Genomic DNA, 21,537 nt, shown 5'->3' with positions numbered 1-21,537 from the left:
TTTTGATATATCTGAAGTGTAAAATTGGTGACTGCCCCTTTGATAAATATGGTTATATACTGACTTGAGTTTCAGGCCCGAGTTTAATACAAGGATGATGTGTGGATATAGTCTGCAGGGTTGTTACATTGTAAAAGTGCTCTCATTGAGGACAAAGCAAAGTGCTTTTGGAGTGTAATCTTTCATATAAAGATATTCAGATCCATAAATAGCTTGAAATCATAAAATTTCCCAGCCTGATGTATGATGGCATAAGTTGCTTACAGGGTCAGAACCTCAAGAAGCTGTAAAGAAAGTACTGATGAATAGAGTTGAGCGAATTGAAGCCAAATAAATTGACTTAGATATGAATTTCTGGAAAAATTTGATTTGCCGCAAAGCCAAATTTCCTCACGCTTCGTGGTAACTAATCTATTTTTCCTCAAATGAAAGCAAAAAAAAAAAACATACTCATCTCATCCATTTGCTTAAGGAGAGGCAGTCGCAGCATTCTTGACTGAAGAACCCTTGCAAAATCTTGCATAGGGTGATGTCAACATGCCCGGCCAGTGTGGTGAGATAGAGACGTCACACATCACCCAGTGGGAGATTTTGTGCGGTTTCTTCAATTAAGATGGCCGCAACAGCCTCTCCATGAGCAAATGGATAAGGTGAGTATGTAAGTATGTATTTTATTTAACCCTGATTAACCCATGAAAGGCCTCCATTTTAACATCAGAAGCCGCTATCATCAACAAACGAGACCTCTGAGGGGTTCAATAATGGGGGGCGGTGCAAATGCCATTCCCTGTCATTGCGCCCCCTACTTACAAAGGAATGCAATTTGTGATACAGTAATTCGTCATAAATCAAATTTCTTTGTGAAGTTTGGCAAAGCAGCCAAATCAAATTTTTCATAACTTAGGGTACTTTCACACTTGCGGCAGAGGATTCCGACACTGTCTGCCGGATCCGGCAATCCAGACGCAAACAGATGCTGATCTGTCTGACAAATGCATTGCAAAACCGGATCTGTCTCTCCGGTGTCATCCGGAAAAACAGATCTGTACATTTTTTGTGTGCATTTTTTAAAGGTTAAGAGCATGGCAAGTGCTCTGCGAACAAATGTGGATAGGGAAATTACTTCAAATAACATAAAATATGTAAAAATAAAAAATTATAATCTTGATATAGGAAGAGGAGGTCCATATGAAGTAGGAGGTTAAGGAGGTGGTGGATGTGGCTGTGTAGGTGGAAGCGGTGGTGGAGGAGGAGGAGGTAGCCAACACTGGTTTTTAGTTTTATTTATTTGTTTATTTTTTGTTTAAATTAGGGTAGACCCCAAAACATTGGGAAATATAAAAAATAAAACAAAGAGAAAGTGCGCTGGAGTACAACAATGACTGGGTGAGGCCGGTATACATGTCTATCCTGCACAAGGTACGGACAAGTCCTGTGGGATCCCTGCCTTCATTATAATGAACGTGATCTTGTCCACATTGGCTGTGGACAGGCGGTTATGCTTCTCTTTGATAACTCCCGCCTGCCGTGCTAAACAAACGTTCAGACAATATACTGGCTGCAGAGCAGGCCAGCACCTCCAAGGTGTAAAGGGTAAGCTCAGGCCATGTGCACAATTTTGAGACTTAAAAGGTGAAGGGGGCAGACCCATCAGTCAGTACATGCAGGCGTGTGCACACATACTGCTCCACCATGTCGCACGTCCCCGTGATGTCCGCGATCCAATTGGATATCTTGTCTATCAACTTTTGATGTTCTTTTCTTGATCACGGGTAGTGGGAAATCAGGGTTCCAGGCCGGAGAGGGACGCTGAGAAAGGGATAACACATCCAAGGGAGGTCAATGAATGAAATTAAATGTGATCGAGCGGAAATGCGGGACAAATTATTGAAGCAGAAGCTTCCAAGTAAAGGAGGCGGCGCACGGCAATTACCCACTCCCAACTCGGGGAGGTAGTGATGATAAATAACAATACAGGACTCTTAGATGCCCTGGTATTGGAATGATTAATAAAAAATTTCATGGAATGTCACTGGGGTATTTTGGATCTGGAAACGTTAGACAGAAGAGGCCCTGCTGCCACTTTGTTGACTCTAGATAACCTGCCTAATAGCATGTCCCCGTGATGTCCATGATCCAATTGAATATCTTCTCCTACCTTGGTGTTCACGGGTAGCGGGGAATCAGTGTTCCACACCGGAGAGGTAGCGTCAGAAAGGGATACCACATCCAAGGGAGGTCAATGGCTGAAATGTGGGACAAGTTATTAAAGAGGAAGGATCAAATGAATGGAGGGGACGCGCGTCAATTGAAGACAAATTTTAGAAATGTAATGATTTGATGATTTTTTTTTATTTCAGTTCCTGCCAACTATGCAGAGCAGGGGTTTATTCACGGCAAAACTGTGTTCATGTCACCCACCAATTCAACAGACAATTTTTTTTAAATTTAGGTCCCCGTCGCCTATGCAGAGCAGGGGTTTATTCACGGCAAAAATTGTAAAATGTCACCCAAGAATGTAACAGATGCTTCTTCTTTTGCTGTGCTGGTGTCTCTGTACGACCACCGCCTCTTCCTCCAAACTAGACAGGTCACTCGCATTACCTTAATTCCATGTGGGGTCTAGTACCTAGTGGGGTCTAGAAAGCCGCAGCAGTTGGCACCTGTGTTTCGTCATCATCCGAGACGTGCTGCGGTGGTCTCCCCATGTACTCATCCTGAAACATAAGTGGTTGGGTATCGGTGCACTCAATCTCTTCCACTTCTGGGGCAGGGCTAGGTGGATGGCCCTAGGTAACTCTGCTAGCAGAGTCATCAAAAAGCAGAAGAGACTGCTGCATGATTTGGGGCTCTGACTGCTTGGCTGATTTGCAAGGGGGTGCAGTAATACTTCAATGTTTGTGTTTAATGGGGATGCCCCTCTCCGTTAGTGCTGCATACCAGGATGGAGATGGAGGCACCGCGACTTAGCTCCTTAAAGGATCCCTATGGTGGGTCCCTGCCAACAGACCAGCTCTGAATCAGGTGATGGATATGGGCCGCGACTTGGATTCTCCCATAAATCGCGCCCGGGAAGGTTAAGGATTCATTGCTGTACTCGCCGGTCAGAGGGCGTGATTTGGAATGCGCCCCTAGATCTGATTGGTGTAGATACTGGCACACCTTTCCCAGTAGACGGGGCTTCTGCCATATGGAGTATGCGTTTTTTCGGCCACGTACGGCCATCATAGCATCGGAGCCCTAGCACACAACAGTGCAGGACACTTGTCTTGATATAGGCACTTTCTTATTAAGCTCCTGAAGATAAGTGGCGAACATATGTCACGTGGAAACGCGTAGAGCTGATGTTAATTTTCAGGACACAGCTCTTTGTGTTTGGACCATGTCCTGTTATCCTGCTTGCAGTCTATTAGCAGCTACTTGCTAGCAAGTCAGGAATCTAGTCCAGACTTGTAATAGTGCAGAGGGTTATTCGTTAGTCCCTTTCTGCACTCCTCAAGTCTGGTTGCCTGGTGGTCACAGACTGTGACATATAGGCCTTTTGCCCCCCTTTTAAACAGACTTTAATAAAGTTTTCTCTTTTTTTCTTTTTATACATTCATCAGGCTGTGATAATATAAGTATTTAGGAACGTCTACCAGGGTATTTGAATAGTGTGAGATAGTTTTAAATGTATTATTTTGCCCAAAATGGGTGATTTTTTTAATACCAGAATATAACAGCAGTATCTAACGCTTGTATTGGACTGTCAGAAAAGCAGCAAAGGCCGCAAATGTATTATCTTGCCCAAAATGCTCTATCCCCAGTTTGCTCCATGCATTTCTTGAAAAAAGTGATATGTGGGCTAAAAAAAAATGCAGTTACAAAATTTTGAACAAGCAGGATGTATGTGTTTGTGACTTTTGTGATGCCAGTATTCTGGCGTACAGAGATGAATAAATCGATCCCTAGGAATTTGTGTATATTTTTGTATATATAATATATATATACTGCATATAAAGTTCTTGCCAAATCTGTGCTAAACTTCTATTTCCTTCCACTAGAATAACATTATAATATCAGGAAATCTTTGCAAATTTTTGCAGAAAATATTGATATGTCTTTGTTTATTGGCATACCGTATTTTTCGCCGTATAAGACGCACCGGCGTATAAGACGCACCTAGGTTTTTGGGGAGGAAAATAAGAAAAAAAATATTTTGAACCAAAGGGTGCGCTTTTGAACTAATTGTGGTCTGTGGGTGATGCACTGTTATGGGGGATCTGTGGGTGACGCACTGTTCTGGGGGATCTGTGGGTGACGCACTGTTATGGGGGATCTGTGGGTGACGCACTGTTATGGGGGATCTGTGGGTGACGCACTGTTATGGGGGATCTGTGGGTGACGCACTGTTATGGGGGATCTCTGGGTGACGCACTGTAATGGGGGATCTGTGAGTGACGCACTGTTATGGGGGATCTGTGGATGACGCACAGTTATGGGGGATCTGTGGGTGACGCACTGTTATGGGGGATATGTGAGTGACGCACTGTTATGGGGGATCTGTGGGTGACACTTATGGGGGATCCTTTCTGGATGGCACTGTTATGAGGATCTGTGTATGACAGTTATGGGGGGGATCTATGGATGACACATATATAACATCTTATGCTATGTGTCATCCACAGATCCCCTCCATAAGTGTGGGGGTCGCATTTGCTTTTATAATGGGGGTGGGGGTCGCATCTGCATTTATAATGACAGCGGGGCCCGTGCAGTGACTGTATTCTACTACACGGGCCCCGCTTACTGTATAATCATATCCCTAATAGTTAATTGTTGTGTGCATGTAAAAGCATAATGAGCGATAATGATGAGCGCTGTGTATTACTTACAATTAGAAGCGCTCGCCGTTCGGAGCAGAGGAGGGAGGAGGCAGGCCGGGAGGACACACCAGGCGCTGGCAACGTGAGTCATCCGTCATGCACCCACGCCACCTGCTTCATTCATAAAGTGGGCGGCGCAGGCGCGTGACGTATGACTCACACTGCCAGCGCCCATCCTCCCGGCCTGCCTCCTCCCTCCTCTCTGCTCCGAACGGCGAGCGCTTCTAATTGTAAGTAATAGACAGCGCTCATCATTATCGCTCATTATGCTTTTACATGCATACAACAATTAACTATTAGGGATATGATTATACAGTAAGCGGGGCCCGTTTAGTAGAATAGTCACTGCACGGGCCCCGCTGTCATTATAAATGCAGATCCCGCCCCCAGCCCCTCCTCCCTCACAGCTGATACACCCACCGCACGGCATCGCGGGTGTATCATTGAAAACTAGGCAAAATCGGCTACATTCGCCGTATAAGACGCACTGCTATTTCCCCCCCACTTTTGGGGGGGAAAAAGTGTGTCTTATACGGTGAAAAATACGGTACATACTGTGCTAAAATCTGTAACAGTCAAAAATATTAAAATGTATTTTTACCTCTACAGGATGGCATGGGAAATTTAAGAATTACCAAGAAAGGAATACGACTGGAAGGTGTATCTGAATTTCTTCTTCCATTGTATGTGAAAGAAATACAGTCTAGAAAGGTACGTTCCAGTCTTGATATATTTATTTTCCTGTATAATTTTATGATTGACTATTTATTATGCAGACATTAAAGTGGCAAACACATGCAGTGGGGAGAATGTGGGTTATTTTTTTTAGACATGACATATTTTGTTAATCACAATTGTTTTATTTTGTTTATATATTATTGTTTCTGTTAAGAAGAGGGACCAGTTGGGATTGATTTAATATAAAATTCTTGCTGTTAAAGATATGAAGTCATTGAAGCAACACTCAGACTATACTTTTAATCTTTTTCCTATTAGTACAGCATTTTATAAACTAAAGCATGATGAATTTAGTCACAACAGTGCTTACTCTTTGCAATAGAATCTCTCGGGTCCCTTGTTTGGTCATATGATCTTCTCAGTGCAAGTCTATGAAAGCCTAAATATAAATCTCATAGACCTTCATAGAGGAAGTGAATTCTGCTCTATGACAAGAAGTATATGCTATGAAGACCTGACAGGGGCTCAGTGGTTAGCACTGGTGCCTTGCAGCACTGAGTTCCTAAGTTCGACCAAGGACAATATCTGCATGGAATATGTATGTTCTCCCTGAGTTTGTGTGGGTTATCTCTGGGTACTCTGGTGTCCTCCCACACTCCAAATACATAATGATAGGGATCTTAGATTGTGAGCCCTATTGGGGACAATGTGATGTTAACGTTTGCCAGCGCTATAAAAGTGAGTAAAATAAATATTCTATCTCCTTATTGTTATTTTTAAAACACTAACCTTTGTATAATATAGAATTTAAGGAAAAGTTAAAACGCTGCCAGAGATTTTGGAAAATATACTTAAATGTACACGATTTGCAACAATTTATTTTTTTGGGGGGGGAAAGTGCACAATTTCTGCATCCAAAATATGCCCCCACAGGTGACACAGTAGTAAAATATATTAACTGTACAGGATTTGCAACAATTTTTTATTTATTTTTTTTGGGGGGGGGAGTGCACAATTTCTGCATCCAAAATATGCCCCCACAGGTGACACAGTAGTAAAATATGCTTATTGTACACATATTAACCGGAGAAGCTTTCCAGCAGGTTTTTGGGAAAAATTGAGAAATTGCACAACATGCACAGCAAAATAGATGGTGGAAGACAGTGATGCTAGAAAATGGAACTTAGCAAAGGTTTTTTGAAAAAAACTAAAGAGGCACTGCACAGTATTCAATGCAACTATGATGCTTAAAATATCATCAGATAGTAGATTTTTTCCCCTTTAATATTAATTGGACTGTTTGCTGTATTCTGTACTTGAAAAAGGAGTACTGTTCCGTGATGTGTAGTGCAATATAGCCTGTATACTGTATATGTGAACAGCTAAAGCTGTGTAACACACACAATAAACTACCTTATCCACTACCTTACCCTATCCTATCCCTAGTGCTAAACTATGTCTTTCAACACTAACACTGTCCCTGTAAGATCCTGACTGTCTTGTATCTAATTGCCACGTCTGTGACAGATACATACTATGACATCAGTAGCTGAGTTTGGGATGGTGTCTCTGCATGGGACCTCATATTGCATCTAATAGACAAGCCAATATTGTCCCCCGTGATTGGCTGTGAGGCTGACTGCAGGGCATTATGGGCAAGCCGGCTGGCCAGGGTGCCACCCGGGGTCATGCGATCCTCCATCTTCATATTCTTTACTTTTTTCCCCAACTGAATTTGATATGTAAAATGGATGGAGTTGTTTTGCATGATTTGTCTCATTCGAATCACCAAGACTTCAGCTTTGTCTGGAAACATAATTTTTGTGAAATTGATAAATTAGATTTGTTCAGAATTGATTCAATCATCTCTAACTATACTGTAGCTGTTCCTTTGTTATATAACATATGTTCCCTGATATGTGATTCTGGAGGCTTCTACTCACAGTTCATACTGTATAAAATGTTTTTATTTGTTCCAATCATCCTCTGAATTGATTTCATATGACAAAGTAAGTGCACACAACTCTATGTATGTGCCTTGACTGGACAGTGAATGTAAATAAAACATTTAACAGTATCAATAAATGTTGAATGGAACCGGCACTCAAACAGTCGGAACACACGTGGGATTGTTTTAACTTATAAAACTTTATTAAATAGTATGTTTTTTGTGCACTTCTAAAAAATATATAAAAAACTTAAAAATAATAACTGCTGCACACATTCAATTGGAGGCTTTCAGTGAGGAAGAATCGTTATTAAAACTGCCCTGTAGGTTCGCTATACCATATGTCGCTGCATCCGTATCCCGCTTGTTTAATGGGACTAGTGAATCGCAGCCGTCTATGGTCGAGCGACCTATTTGTGGGGCTATTTGTATGGCTCCTTACAAATTGACAGTTACAAGCAGATGGTTATATAGATAGTCCCTGCGACAGATATATAGTATAGCTTTCAAGCAACAGCTCGCATTGTATAATGCATCAGTCCTCTAGCGCAGTTTTCTTAAGGCTCCGGGTGTATCACCCAAGCAAAGTCAGCAGTTCGGTAGAGTTTTTAAAGTCCCACCTGTGTAAGCACAGAGATATAGCGTCGCTCCACGTATATTTCTATCAGTTGTATGTATTACTCACTGCGTTCCGTATGGGTTCACTATGTGCGTCCCGTAGTCGGTTGTTAGCGTGGCGTCCCACGCTTCCACCTTTCTCCGGTATGTTTCTATTACTTCCGGCTCTACTGAAGTCTCGCTTTTAGTCTCGCGAGAGTCTTGTGTCGGGTAATTCTTTCGTGAATCCCAATACGGTGTTCCGTGTATGTGAGTTCGCTGGAGTTCTTTCTGTCTTTATTTGAGATTATCAGTTGTCAATCCTTCTGTACATGGCCATGCACTGTCTCACAGGTAACACCCAGACGCGTTTCGAGATACTATCTCTTCATCAGTGGGTCGCCTGTGAGTTGTGGTTTCTTGGTTCTTATACTCTCCTCTTAATTGCTTGATTGATCACACTTGTTATCGCTGTGAAGTCTAGTTCACAATTGGTTTGTCTTTTTCTCTGTAATTCTGTCATTTCCTCAGTTGTTCACCATCATTAAAGCTTTTATGCATCAGCTACTTTTCGAATGGTATCAATATTATACAATATAAAATAAAACATATAGTATCATATAAAATGTGATATAAAAATTGTAACATAAAAAAGAAAATACAAGAATGCAATATAGAAAAATATTTTTGCACATAGGTATATTTCTATTAGCAAGAGATTGTCTGTCTGTCCTTGCTTTCCCATTACTATTTTCAATATATTGTTGTTTCTTTTTTGTTCATCCTACAGTATTAGAATCTCATTCTATTCAAGACAGATTTCTCATGTATGTCTTTGTTTACAGCTGTATGAGGTGATTCTACATTTTTATGGGGAGGCAGGTTTCACATAGTGCTATCTTCTATCTACGCATTCATTCATAACTATATGGTGTAATCCTGCATTTTCATGGAGGGACCTTTATAGAGGGGCATCTTGAACAGAGGGTTTTTGTCTTTGAAAATATCTGAAGTGTCTCCTCGAGACCCCATCTATATGTCGTAGATCGTCCTCTCTATCTCACTTCTAGATATTACTATATAGTTCCCCTGTTTATCACCATATGTTCAGATCTGATGTATCTGTATTTTATATAAAACCAAAAATTTCTAGGTCTGAATTTAGTCCTGCAGGGAGAAGACTCCCAAAATCGTATATTCTCCTGGACTCTGCCCGTGACATTCTCATAATGTGATTCCCTCCCCTCCAGTGTATGTCCACCTTCTCCAGGGCCACGAATGAGAAGCCCCTGGGGTCACTATTATGTGCCATTTTAAAATGGTTCGATAGGGAATGGTTTTCATATCCCTTCCTGATGTTGTTTAGATGTTCTGTGATTCTGACCCTCAGGGGTCTCTTCGTTCTGCCAATATATTGTTTCTGGCAGGGGCACTGGAAAAGGTAGACAACACTGGAGGAATCACACGTTAAGAAACCCCTAATGTCCATGGTGAATTGGTTCTGAGTAGATTGAACCCTAGTGGTCTTTCTCGGGAATGTTGAATTTTTACACCCTGAGCATCTCCCGCATCTGTAAAAACCATCATCCATTTTCAGCCAATTTTGTAATGTGGGTTTGATTTTTTTATTTTGATTTTTTATTGAAGGTGCAATTTTTATACCCAAATTGGGAGCTTTAGTAAAGGTGATTAAAGGGGAGGTGTGCAGTGAAGGTCCAATGATTTTGTCTCTTAGTAGAAAGTGCCAGTGTTGGTTTATAATGTGACGTATCTGTTTAGCTTGTGTATTGTACGGTAAAATTAATCTTAACTCACATTCCTCGTTTATGTTTTTCTGGGTATTAGGCTGAAAAAAGGTTTTTCTCTCTGCTCTTTTTATTTTTTCTAGGGCATCTATCAGGATTTTTTCGGGGTAATTTTTACTCTCAAATTGCCGTTTCATTTTTAGGGCCTCTGTTTCAAAGTCTGTTTCATCGGTGCAGTTTCGCTTGATGCGGCGAAACTGTCCCGAAGGGATATTTAACAGCCACTGGGGTAAGTGGCAGCTTGTAAATGGTATAAAGCTATTTTTAGCCGTTGGTTTATAATAGGTTTGACATATATATCTATTGTTGCGTTGGGTGATCTGTATGTCCAGGAATTCTATAGATTCGTCTTTTATTTTGGACAAAAAAGTCAAACTTTGGTCATTTTGGTTCAGGGCCTCTAAAAATTGATGTAACTCATCTGTATCTTTTTTCCAGATGAATAGGACGTCGTCGATATAGCGACGCCATAGGGCCAGGCTCGACCCCAGTTTCGGGTTGATGTTTTCACATTCCCACTGTGCTAAGAATAGATTTGCATAACTGGGGGCGAACCTGGTCCCCATGGCTGTCCCACGTAGCTGTAAGTAGTGCTCACCCTCAAAATAAAAGTGATTGTGATGGAGTATAAATTGCATTCCCTCCATCAGATATTCTATTTGTCTAGTACATATGGTGCCATCTACTTCCAATTGTGATTTTACAGCTGCTATACCTTGATCGTGTCTTATGCTTGTGTAGAGGGACTGGACATCTAGGGTACCGATGATCCAGTCTGACTCTACATCTAAGTCCTCAAGCGTTTTAATAATATCTGTTGTATCTCGGATATATGATTTGGTTTTTCTAACTACTGGCTGTAATATTGTATCAATATACTGGGAAAGGTTAGAGGTCAATGAACTTATCCCAGATATTATAGGCCGCCCTGGTGGATTCTCCTGACATTTGTGGATTTTGGGCAGACAGTAGAAGATGGGGAGTCTTCCCTGTGTGCCCAAAATGAAATTGCGTTCTTGATCTGATAGAATGCTGTCTTTTAGACCTCTATCACAATAATTAATGAGGCTCTTTTTAAATTCCTGCCCTGGGTCTCCTTTTAACTTTTTGTATGTGACTGTATCACTCAGTTGTCTAAGGCATTCATCTGTGTATTGTGTGGTATTCATAACCACTATGCCCCCCCCCTTATCTGCGGGGCGTATTGTGATATTTTCTTTTTGTAATTCTTTAATAGCACGGATCTCTCCCTCTGTTAAATTATTTCTTTGGTTTCGTCTATCTTTGATTTTTCTCAAATCGTTCTCAACTGACCTTTGAAACGTTGCCATCTCATGGCCAATCTCGTTTTTGGGAAATTTCTTAGATTTATTTCTTAGATTTGTATGTTGTATCTCTCCCTCATTTATTTTCACTTGGGGCTCTACTGTTATCGGATTTTTTAAGTAATGTTTCCTCAAACATAATCTTCTCATGAATTTTTGTAGTCCTATAAATGTGTCGAATTTATTAAGTTTAGCCGTCGGTGCAAATTTTAACCCTTTGTCTAGAAGGTTTAACTGTGTGTTAGAAAGTGTTGCAGAGCTTATATTAATGATGGAATCTAATGCACTTATTAATTTCTCCTTCTGTCTCTCCCCTTTCTTTCTTTGTCCTCTCCTTGTCTTTCTACATCTGGTTTCGTGTATTGGTGGTGTTGTCCTCTGTGTGGACGTTTGTGTGATTGTTGGTAATAAGTTGGAGACCAATTCCGTTGTCTCAAATTGTAGGAGTGGACTGGGGGAGTTTGTCGTGAATATTTCCTTGGTGGTGTCTGTTGGTGTTGATTTAATCTCGGTGATAATGGTGATCGGTATCTTATCCGTGGTTTGTGGTGTGGTGGAGTCCTGTCTAAAAAATATTTTTCCTGCAAAATTTCATATCTATTATGTGTTGGTACATTATATCCTCCTTGATTATAATTACTAGTCTCTCCTATCTCTAATCCCCTCTCCTGTGAGCGTATATTTCTTTCTATATGGGATGTTGTCGTTTGTGTCTGTGATAGCTCGGGTCCAATTTTGGAATGGTTTTTATATTTTTTTGTTTTTTTATTCATTATTTCCAATTCTGTCCTGTCTAGACCTTTACATAATTTTTCTTCCCATTCTATAAACTCGCTATCTTTAGGGAATTTCTCAAGTAAAAATTCAACATTCCCGAGAAAGACCACTAGGGTTCAATCTACTCAGAACCAATTCACCATGGACATTAGGGGTTTCTTAACGTGTGATTCCTCCAGTGTTGTCTACCTTTTCCAGTGCCCCTGCCAGAAACAATATATTGGCAGAACGAAGAGACCCCTGAGGGTCAGAATCACAGAACATCTAAACAACATCAGGAAGGGATATGAAAACCATTCCCTATCGAACCATTTTAAAATGGCACATAATAGTGACCCCAGGGGCTTCTCATTCGTGGCCCTGGAGAAGGTGGACATACACTGGAGGGGAGGGAATCACATTATGAGAATGTCACGGACAGAGTCCAGGAGAATATACGATTTTGGGAGTCTTCTCCCTGCAGGACTAAATTCAGACCTAGAAATTTTTGGTTTTAGATAAAATACAGATACATCAGATCTGAACATATGGTGATAAACAGGGGAACTATATAGTAATATCTAGAAGTGAGATAGAGAGGACGATCTACGACATATAGATGGGGTCTCGAGGAGACACTTCAGATATTTTCAAAGACAAAAACCCTCTGTTCAAGATGCCCCTCTATAAAGGTCCCTCCATGAAAATGCAGGATTACACCATATAGTTATGAATGAATGCGTAGATAGAAGATAGCACTATGTGAAACCTGCCTCCCCATAAAAATGTAGAATCACCTCATACAGCTGTAAACAAAGACATACATGAGAAATCTGTCTTGAATAGAATGAGATTCTAATACTGTAGGATGAACAAAAAAGAAACAACAATATATTGAAAATAGTAATGGGAAAGCAAGGACAGACAGACAATCTCTTGCTAATAGAAATATACCTATGTGCAAAAATATTTTTCTATATTGCATTCTTGTATTTTCTTTTTTATGTTACAATTTTTATATCACATTTTATATGATACTATATGTTTTATTTTATATTGTATAATATTGATACCATTCGAAAAGTAGCTGATGCATAAAAGCTTTAATGATGGTGAACAACTGAGGAAATGACAGAATTACAGAGAAAAAGACAAACCAATTGTGAACTAGACTTCACAGCGATAACAAGTGTGATCAATCAAGCAATTAAGAGGAGAGTATAAGAACCAAGAAACCACAACTCACAGGCGACCCACTGATGAAGAGATAGTATCTCGAAACGCGTCTGGGTGTTACCTGTGAGACAGTGCATGGCCATGTACAGAAGGATTGACAACTGATAATCTCAAATAAAGACAGAAAGAACTCCAGCGAACTCACATACACGGAACACCGTATTGGGATTCACGAAAGAATTACCCGACACAAGACTCTCGCGAGACTAAAAGCGAGACTTCAGTAGAGCCGGAAGTAATAGAAACATACCGGAGAAAGGTGGAAGCGTGGGACGCCACGCTAACAACCGACTACGGGACGCACATAGTGAACCCATACGGAACGCAGTGAGTAATACATACAACTGATAGAAATATACGTGGAGCGACGCTATATCTCTGTGCTTACACAGGTGGGACTTTAAAAACTCTACCGAACTGCTGACTTTGCTTGGGTGATACACCCGGAGCCTTAAGAAAACTGCGCTAGAGGACTGATGCATTATACAATGCGAGCTGTTGCTTGAAAGCTATACTATATATCTGTCGCAGGGACTATCTATATAACCATCTGCTTGTAACTGTCAATTTGTAAGGAGCCATACAAATAGCCCCACAAATAGGTCGCTCGACCATAGACGGCTGCGATTCACTAGTCCCATTAAACAAGCGGGATACGGATGCAGCGACATATGGTATAGCGAACCTACAGGGCAGTTTTAATAACGATTCTTCCTCACTGAAAGCCTCCAATTGAATGTGTGCAGCAGTTATTATTTTTAAGTTTTTTATATATTTTTTAGAAGTGCACAAAAAACATACTATTTAATAAAGTTTTATAAGTTAAAACAATCCCACGTGTGTTCCGACTGTTTGAGTGCCGGTTCCATTCAACATTTATTTATGCAGCACAGAATCAGGGGTGTGTCTTCTTGAACCTGTGCACCAACTGTGACAATTCAGAGTGAGCCATCTGCTTATTACCTATTTAACAGTATCAGTCTTGTGGGAATGCCTATTAAAACATGCAGAATTACAGTAGCAGTACAAATTACATAATCTATTACACAATAGTTAGTAAACAGATTTCTAATTCCTTTAACCACCTTTGTGACCTCTGCTGAACATGTACGGTGGAAGTCAACACTTTAGAATGCATGCTATCAGCCATAAGGCTGATTGCATACATTTAACCCCTCAGATGCAGTGGTTATATGTGACCACAGCATCTGTGCAATGCAGACAGGGGATCTGCTCCCATGCCTATAACAGTGTTTCTGGCTGAGATAGGGGAAGCTGAAATATCCCAGTGATGGCTCGAGCCTCAAGCAGGCTCTGATGCCTATCACTGGTATATAACAATACAGCCAGCAGGGGGCAATACTGTATTAGTATACAGTGAATGCTTGTTTTTTTCTGTGATTGATATATACCTGTCACTGAACAAAATTTGAAACCTATTGATTGCTAATTAGGTGACTGCTAGATGACTTAAAAAAAGTGAAAAAAAAAAGTAAATGTTTTCAAAAAAAAATAAATGAAAGTTCAAATTACCCCCCCCCCCCATTTTGTTTACTACAAGACTAATGTTTTCGCTAAAATTATAACTTTTAGGGCTCTTTCACACCTGCGTTATTGTCTTCCGGCATAGAGTTCCGTCGTCGGGGCTCTATGCCGGAAGAATCCTGATCAGGATTATCCTAATGCATTCTGAATGGAGTGAAATCCATTCAGGATGCATCAGGATGTCTTCAGTTCCGGAACGGAACGTTTTTTGGCCGGAGAAAATACCGCAGCATGCTGCGCTTTTTGCTCCAGCCCAAAAAACTGAAAACTTGCCGCAAGGCCGGATCCGGAATGAATGCCCTTTTAAAGGCATTGATCTGGATCCGGCCTTAAGCTAAACGTCGTTTCGGCGCATTGCCGGATCCGACGTTTAGCTTTTTTAGAGTGCTTACCATGGCTGCCAGGACGCTAAAGTCCTGGCAGCCATGGTAAAGTGAAGTGGGGAGCGGGGGAGCAGCATACTTACCATCCGTGCGGCTCCCGGGGCGCTCCAGAGTGACGTCAGGGCGCCCCAGGCGCATGGATGACATCATCGCATGGCATGTCATCCATGCGCCTGGGGCGCTCTGACGTCACTCTGGAGCATCCCGGGAGCCGCACGGATGGTAAGTATACCGCTCCTCCGCTCCCCGCTCCTACTATGGCAACCAGGACTTTAATAGCGTCCTGGGTGCCATAGTAACACTGAAAGCATTTTGAAGACGGATCCGTCTTCAATTGCTTTCAGTACACTTGCGTTTTTCCGGATCCGGCGTGTAATTCCGACAAGTGGAGTACACGCCGGATCCGGACAACGCAAGTGTGAAAGAGGCCTAAGATGAATTTTCAAGTCATGGGCAACTCTGCTGTGCGAAGAATCTATTTATTTGCACTACCCACATGGTGTTAAATAAGACCGCTCTAATAGAATTGCTTATCTATTAAATCAATGTAGGCACGCTACAAACAGTAGAATGAGACAGGTGTATCACCTCAATTATTGAATCAGGGCCTTATAGAACTACTGTCATGATGGGGAGTTCAATGTCAGAGATATAAAGGGGAAGCAGCTAGGCCAGGACACCAGAATCAGGGAGCAGGTCACCTCCTAAAGAGTCCCTAATCCTCGCCCTAACTCCTCACCGTATGAGCTGACCTGGATGGTAGGATGACTCATACACAGGATACCTAGGACCCTGAGTCGCCCTAATAATCCCTCACATAGGAGCAGGGGAGAGATGACCTGTTCTTCCAAGACTCGGATGAACAGGAGTCTCAACCAGCCTAGTTGCAGAGAAATGCCAAGAGGAAAAGCAGGTACGTTTCCAGTGCTGGGGATAACCACTGAACCTAGAACCCAGTAAGGCATGGTAACTTACCCCTGGCAGCTTCTGGATGGCAAAACAGAAGACCACACCAAGGTAAACAGGAACCCATAAAAACATACTGCAATCCAAACACCAAACAGATGCAGTATGTACTGAGATACAGGAACCAGCACTTGCAGCAACAGCTCACAGACTTAACATTTGGTTCACCCCTCCGGGAAACCATGAGCCCCCCTTCCGGAGGCCACGACAGACAAACAGGGGAACATCTAGTATCCATGCCGGACAGAATAATACACCAAACACTGACCAGACACAGAACAACAACTAGACGAGCAACCACCCCAGAACATATACCCACACCAAACATAACCACAGGTAAGGTAGGGAAAATAAAGGAGACATAAGGAAGACATCGCTGGAGACATCAATGTCCCACTAGGTGGCCCTCACACAGGAAGATGGAACATCCAGACAAGGAGCATAACTCCAGCACACACCAAGGTTGGAGTACCACTGACTCCTGGCCAAAGGCCACAGGTATAAGAAGCACCTAGTGACCACACCCAATCAGGGGGTTAACCCTTACAGCACCAGACAGGGGAAGGCTACAACTTAAAGGGGAAGTGCACACACCAGCCACCATGTTGCCACCAGCAGCAGCATGCATGGCAACCATGTCACGGCACACACAGCCAAAGCCAAGACACTGCCACCACATGCCATAGCAGTAACACGTTGCCACCGTCAACCGCAAGCATGGCACAAGGCCGTGACAACTACTTATCTATAAAACAATGTGCCTATCTATAGCAGAACAAATTAAATATTTATGCCGCAGAAAGTGAACTTGAGAAACATGCCTATATATTAGATTGCCTCTTGAGACTGAGCCTGACACAGAGTAAGCCTATGTATAATTGTACAGATTAAGTATAAATGGTGCAGCAGATGAACTAGATGAATATGCCTATATATTAGAACATCTGTTGACAATGAGTCTTATGCACAGTAGGTCTATATAATACAGAACAGATTAATTATAAATGGTGCAGCAGATGGACTAGATAAATGCACTTACTGTATATATTAGAAAGCCTGTTGACAATGAGTCTGAAGCACAGTCTATGTATAACAGAACAGATTAGGTATGAATGGTGCAGCAGTTGAACAAGATGCAAAAGAGGATTACACTCAGCTTGCACTGTCCCTGCAGTCTCCTACAATATCTCTATGCTCTCCCTATAGTGTCTAAAAACTATCTCCATGATCTCCCTACACTGTCCCTATCAAATATTCTACAACTAAAAGCTTGCTAAAACACTATCCCTAGCACTTGCCACGTCTCTCCTATGCTCAGCTCACAGTGAAATGGCGGCGACTGTGCGGGATGATGCTTCTATTGGGCTGTGACATCACAGGGGATAACTGAGAATCTGCTGATTGGCTCGCTGCCTGGCATTATGGGCATATGGCGTTCCAGGGCTTCTTACTTTCAATTTTTAGCATGTCGCAGCCATTTTAGAAAGAAAAAAAAAGATGAATTACCCCAAAACATGTTGAAATTTAGATTCATTGTGAATCTAATTTTTCCTGAAGTCAATTAGTTTCACTTCGATTTCCTCAACACTACTCATTTTGGTTCTTAGTCATAAAATTAAAAGACAAACTTGAAAAGGGAGCTTTGGAATAGCTTTAAGTAAAGAAGGTAATGCATTAAGTGGACATACTTTGAAATATAAAATTTGTATAATTATCCCAAAAGATCACATATAAAATGTTAAAATATTTTTTGCTCTAAACATGTATAATTGCTTAAAAGTATATATGGTCGTTTTTAGAATATGTTAACAGATTGAAAATATCAACAAAAACTTAATCTGTCACAATCCAGTTTTCTAAAGCTAGTATGAAATAGTGAGAAAATAAATTTCTACAGCTTCAACATGAGTTTTTGGAACAATAAAAAAGACATTTGTATCAATCAAAGAGAGACTCACAGTAATTCTGTATAACATAGGCAGGCAAAATATTAGCTCCTCTGTTGATTATATTTAGAAACATAAAAAGAACATTGTCCCTTAGGAGATGAATAGTTCCAAATACGGTATTGGTAGACTTTTCTATTTTCTTTATGTGTTGAAAAATGAAAATATTACATCTCTAAGATACTTGTGGCTCTTTTATTACCAATAGAAAAAAGAAAGAAAAAACTCTAACATTACAAGGGGACTAATAACCAGAACTGATACCTGGTTGATTCTTGGGACACAACAGGCCCTGAGCCTGGAACTTAGAGAATTTATGCATCATGTGCATGTTTATTTTTATTTTTTAAACCCCATTTTGATGTATACAAAGAAATAGACACATTTATGCAGCAAATTTGTCACTTGCATTTCATTAATAATTTGTATCATGTCATCACAGATATCCATTGGTCGAACTTCAGAACCCATTAGGTTCACCAGGAAGTTTTATTATTTGCTGCTCAGGGTACTTTCACAATAGAGTCGCTGGATTCCGGCAGGCAGTTCAGTCGCCGGAGCTGCCTGCCGTATCCGACAATCTGTATGCAATTGGATACCATTTGTAGACAGATCCAGGTGCGGATCCGTCTCAAAAATGTATTGCAATACCGGATTCGTCTCTCCGGTTGTCATCCAGAAAAACAGATCCAGTATTTATCTCTTTCACATTTTTAAAGGTATGCGCAGACCGCAAAGCTGGATCTGTTTTTTTCAGAACACTTAGGGCCGGCATTAATGCAGTTCAATGTAAAATAATGCTGGATCCGGCATTCTGGCAAGTGTTCTGGAATTTTGGACGGAGAAAATACCGCAGCATGCTGCAGTATTTTCTCCTTCCAAAAAACGTACAGTGACTGAACTGAAGACATCCTGATGCATACTGAACGGATTGTTCTCACCTCAGAAACAATTAGGATAAAACAGATCAGTTTTTTTCCCGGTATTGAGCCCTTAGAACGGAACTCAATACCAGAAAAGACGTTTGAAAGTACCCTCAGCTGGAGAATACAGATCCCAGCAATTAGATCAGTCTCTGACCTGAAAGCTGAATCAGATAGGGATGTGAAATAGTAGTCTAGAAAACCAAAAGATTGTAACTTATAAAAGTATAATATTGTATGAGTTGTAAATACATGAAATGCATTCAAATGATAATAAATGGTATTGGGGATGTGATACTGCTATGTACTATATTCTTTAAATCAGAACAAAACAAGTTACCTACATAAAGATATATTCGCGCAAATCCGGTTACCCCACTAAAAGTTGTTCTAAACAGTATTTTCTATAAATATATATATATATATATATATATATATATATATATAATGTATATATATATATATTATATATATATATATATATATATATATATATATGTGTATGTATGTATATGTGTTGTGATAATGGGAACAGTGCTGGAAGGCGTGTATGTCCCACTTAGGTACCTCAGCTGGGTAAGACAACTAAAATCCTGAGAGTGGCAGTAGTCTGCTGAGACAGTTTTGTTTATTAATTATGGGCTGGATTTTAGTTGGATTGGCAGATAGGACTGGAAGTGGGATCTGCCAATCCACACTCTTCCAGGACGGGTATTCCCTTCTACTTGAGGCGATCGCAGGTGAGGCCTGCTGTAATCAGGCTGGCATGAAGCACCTCCTAGTATGTCAGTCTGGGGTAAGAGAGGATTGTGATACAAAGACCTGAGGAGGCTCTGTGTGGTCTCAGTCACGAGGACTGAGGGGCCACAAGGCTATGTGATGCCTGATACCTTCCCTGTGTGTTGACTGTTTGGCTGTGCAAAGCTGGACCTACTTGGACTTGTGAACAGGGCTCTACAAGTGAGGTAGGAATGTTATTTGTTTAGGTAGTGCCTAGACAGGCAGGTGTTTATTTTTGTTCTGTTTGGAGTGCTGTGTTTTATGTTGATGTGCCTCAATAAAGCACAAGTTTGGACCTTAAACCTGGTGTCCGTGAAGACGTCTGTGAGTGCGACCCCCTGACAGAGAGCGATCCCTCACAGTGCGTATGTTCCGTGATTTCAACGAAACTTGGTATACACATCCCTTGCTACCTGGAAATAAATCTTGTGGGAGTCTCAGCTCTCTAGGACGTAACGTTCCTGAGATATTTTCTAAAAATGACATGCATTAGCCAATGCAAGCCTGCAAGTCTTTCTCTTCATCTCCCAACTGCCATACACACGTCACATGTCCCTTATCAGCCAATAGAAGCTTGCAGGCCCTTAGTCTCCACATAAACTCAGTTTAACTTCAGGTTTCCATAACAACCCAGCCATTTTTCTTTACTGCAGTGGGTCAGCTTTAGGCTAGGGCTACACAACGCCAAGTGTCGCATGACAATTTTTATAATGATAGTCTATGGTGTTGCACTTTGACATGCTGCAACTGCTATACAGATCAGCAGACAGTATCACACAATAGACTTATATACACAGCAGACGGTATCACATATGATAGGATTAGATACACAGCTCAGCAGACAGATAACACAATATAAGATTAGATATGCAACTCAGCAGACAGTATCACACAGGTTAGGATTAAATACACAGCTCAGCAGACAGATTACACAATATAAGATTAGATACACAGCTCAGCAGGCAGTATCGCACAGTATAGGATATTAGATACACAGCTCAGCAGTCAGTATCACACAGGGTAGGATTAGATACACAGCTCAGCAGACATTATCACACAGGATAGGATTAGATACACAGCTCAGCAGACATTATTACACAGGATAGGATTAGATGCACAGCTCAGCAGACAGTATCATACAGGATAGGATTAGATACACAGCTCAGCAGACAGTATCACACAGAATAGGATTAGATACACAGCTCAGCAGACAGTATCATACAGGATAGGATTAGATACACAGCTCAGCAGACAGTATCATACAGGATAGGATTAGATAGCTGGCGAGGTCACTGTCAAAAGTGTGGCATCCTGTGGAGGTCACTGTTATGGGGTTGGAGCACTGTTGAGATCACTTTGAAGGGGAGAGGTCACAGTTAAGAGGTGGGGTGCTTTGAAGGTCACTGTTAAGGGGCAGGACACTGTAGTGGTCACAGTTAAGGTTGCGGTGCACTGTCAAGGTCACTTTTAATTGGGTGGGCACTGTGGAATTCAGGAATTCATTTTTATGGGGTTAAGTGCTGTGGTGGTCACGGTTAAGAGGACAGCCTCATTGGAAATCACTATTAAGTGGCAGGGCACTGTGAAGGTCACTGTTAAGGGGTCATGGTGCTGTAGAAGTCACTGTTAAATGAGGGGATGCTGTGGAGGTCACTCCTAATGGAGCAGGGTGCTATGGAGATTATTGTTAAAGGGGTGTGGTGCAGTGGAGTTGACTGTTAAAGGGGCATGGCACTGTCAAGATTACTATTAAGGGAACAATGAGCTATGCTAGCCACAGCTAA

At 41.3% G+C, this 21,537-nt stretch overlaps 1 protein-coding gene across 2 annotated transcripts in view; it reads left to right on the top strand.

The window, feature by feature from the left end:
* The window catches only part of SGCZ (sarcoglycan zeta), a 1,451,138-nt gene that overhangs the window by 1,172,397 nt on the left and 257,204 nt on the right, over positions 1-21,537 (top strand). For both annotated transcript variants that reach the window (XM_044295758.1, XM_044295685.1), the window contains one exon: positions 5,475-5,576. In XM_044295758.1, the coding sequence (XP_044151693.1) occupies positions 5,475-5,576 (102 nt within the window). The remainder of the gene's footprint in view (positions 1-5,474; positions 5,577-21,537) is intronic.

Source organism: Bufo gargarizans, chromosome 1, assembly GCF_014858855.1.
Source record: "Bufo gargarizans isolate SCDJY-AF-19 chromosome 1, ASM1485885v1, whole genome shotgun sequence".
NCBI classification, from domain to species: Eukaryota; Metazoa; Chordata; class Amphibia; order Anura; family Bufonidae; genus Bufo; species Bufo gargarizans.
Note: the sequence above shows the minus strand (reverse complement) of the source record. Positions and strands in the feature narration are given on the sequence as shown.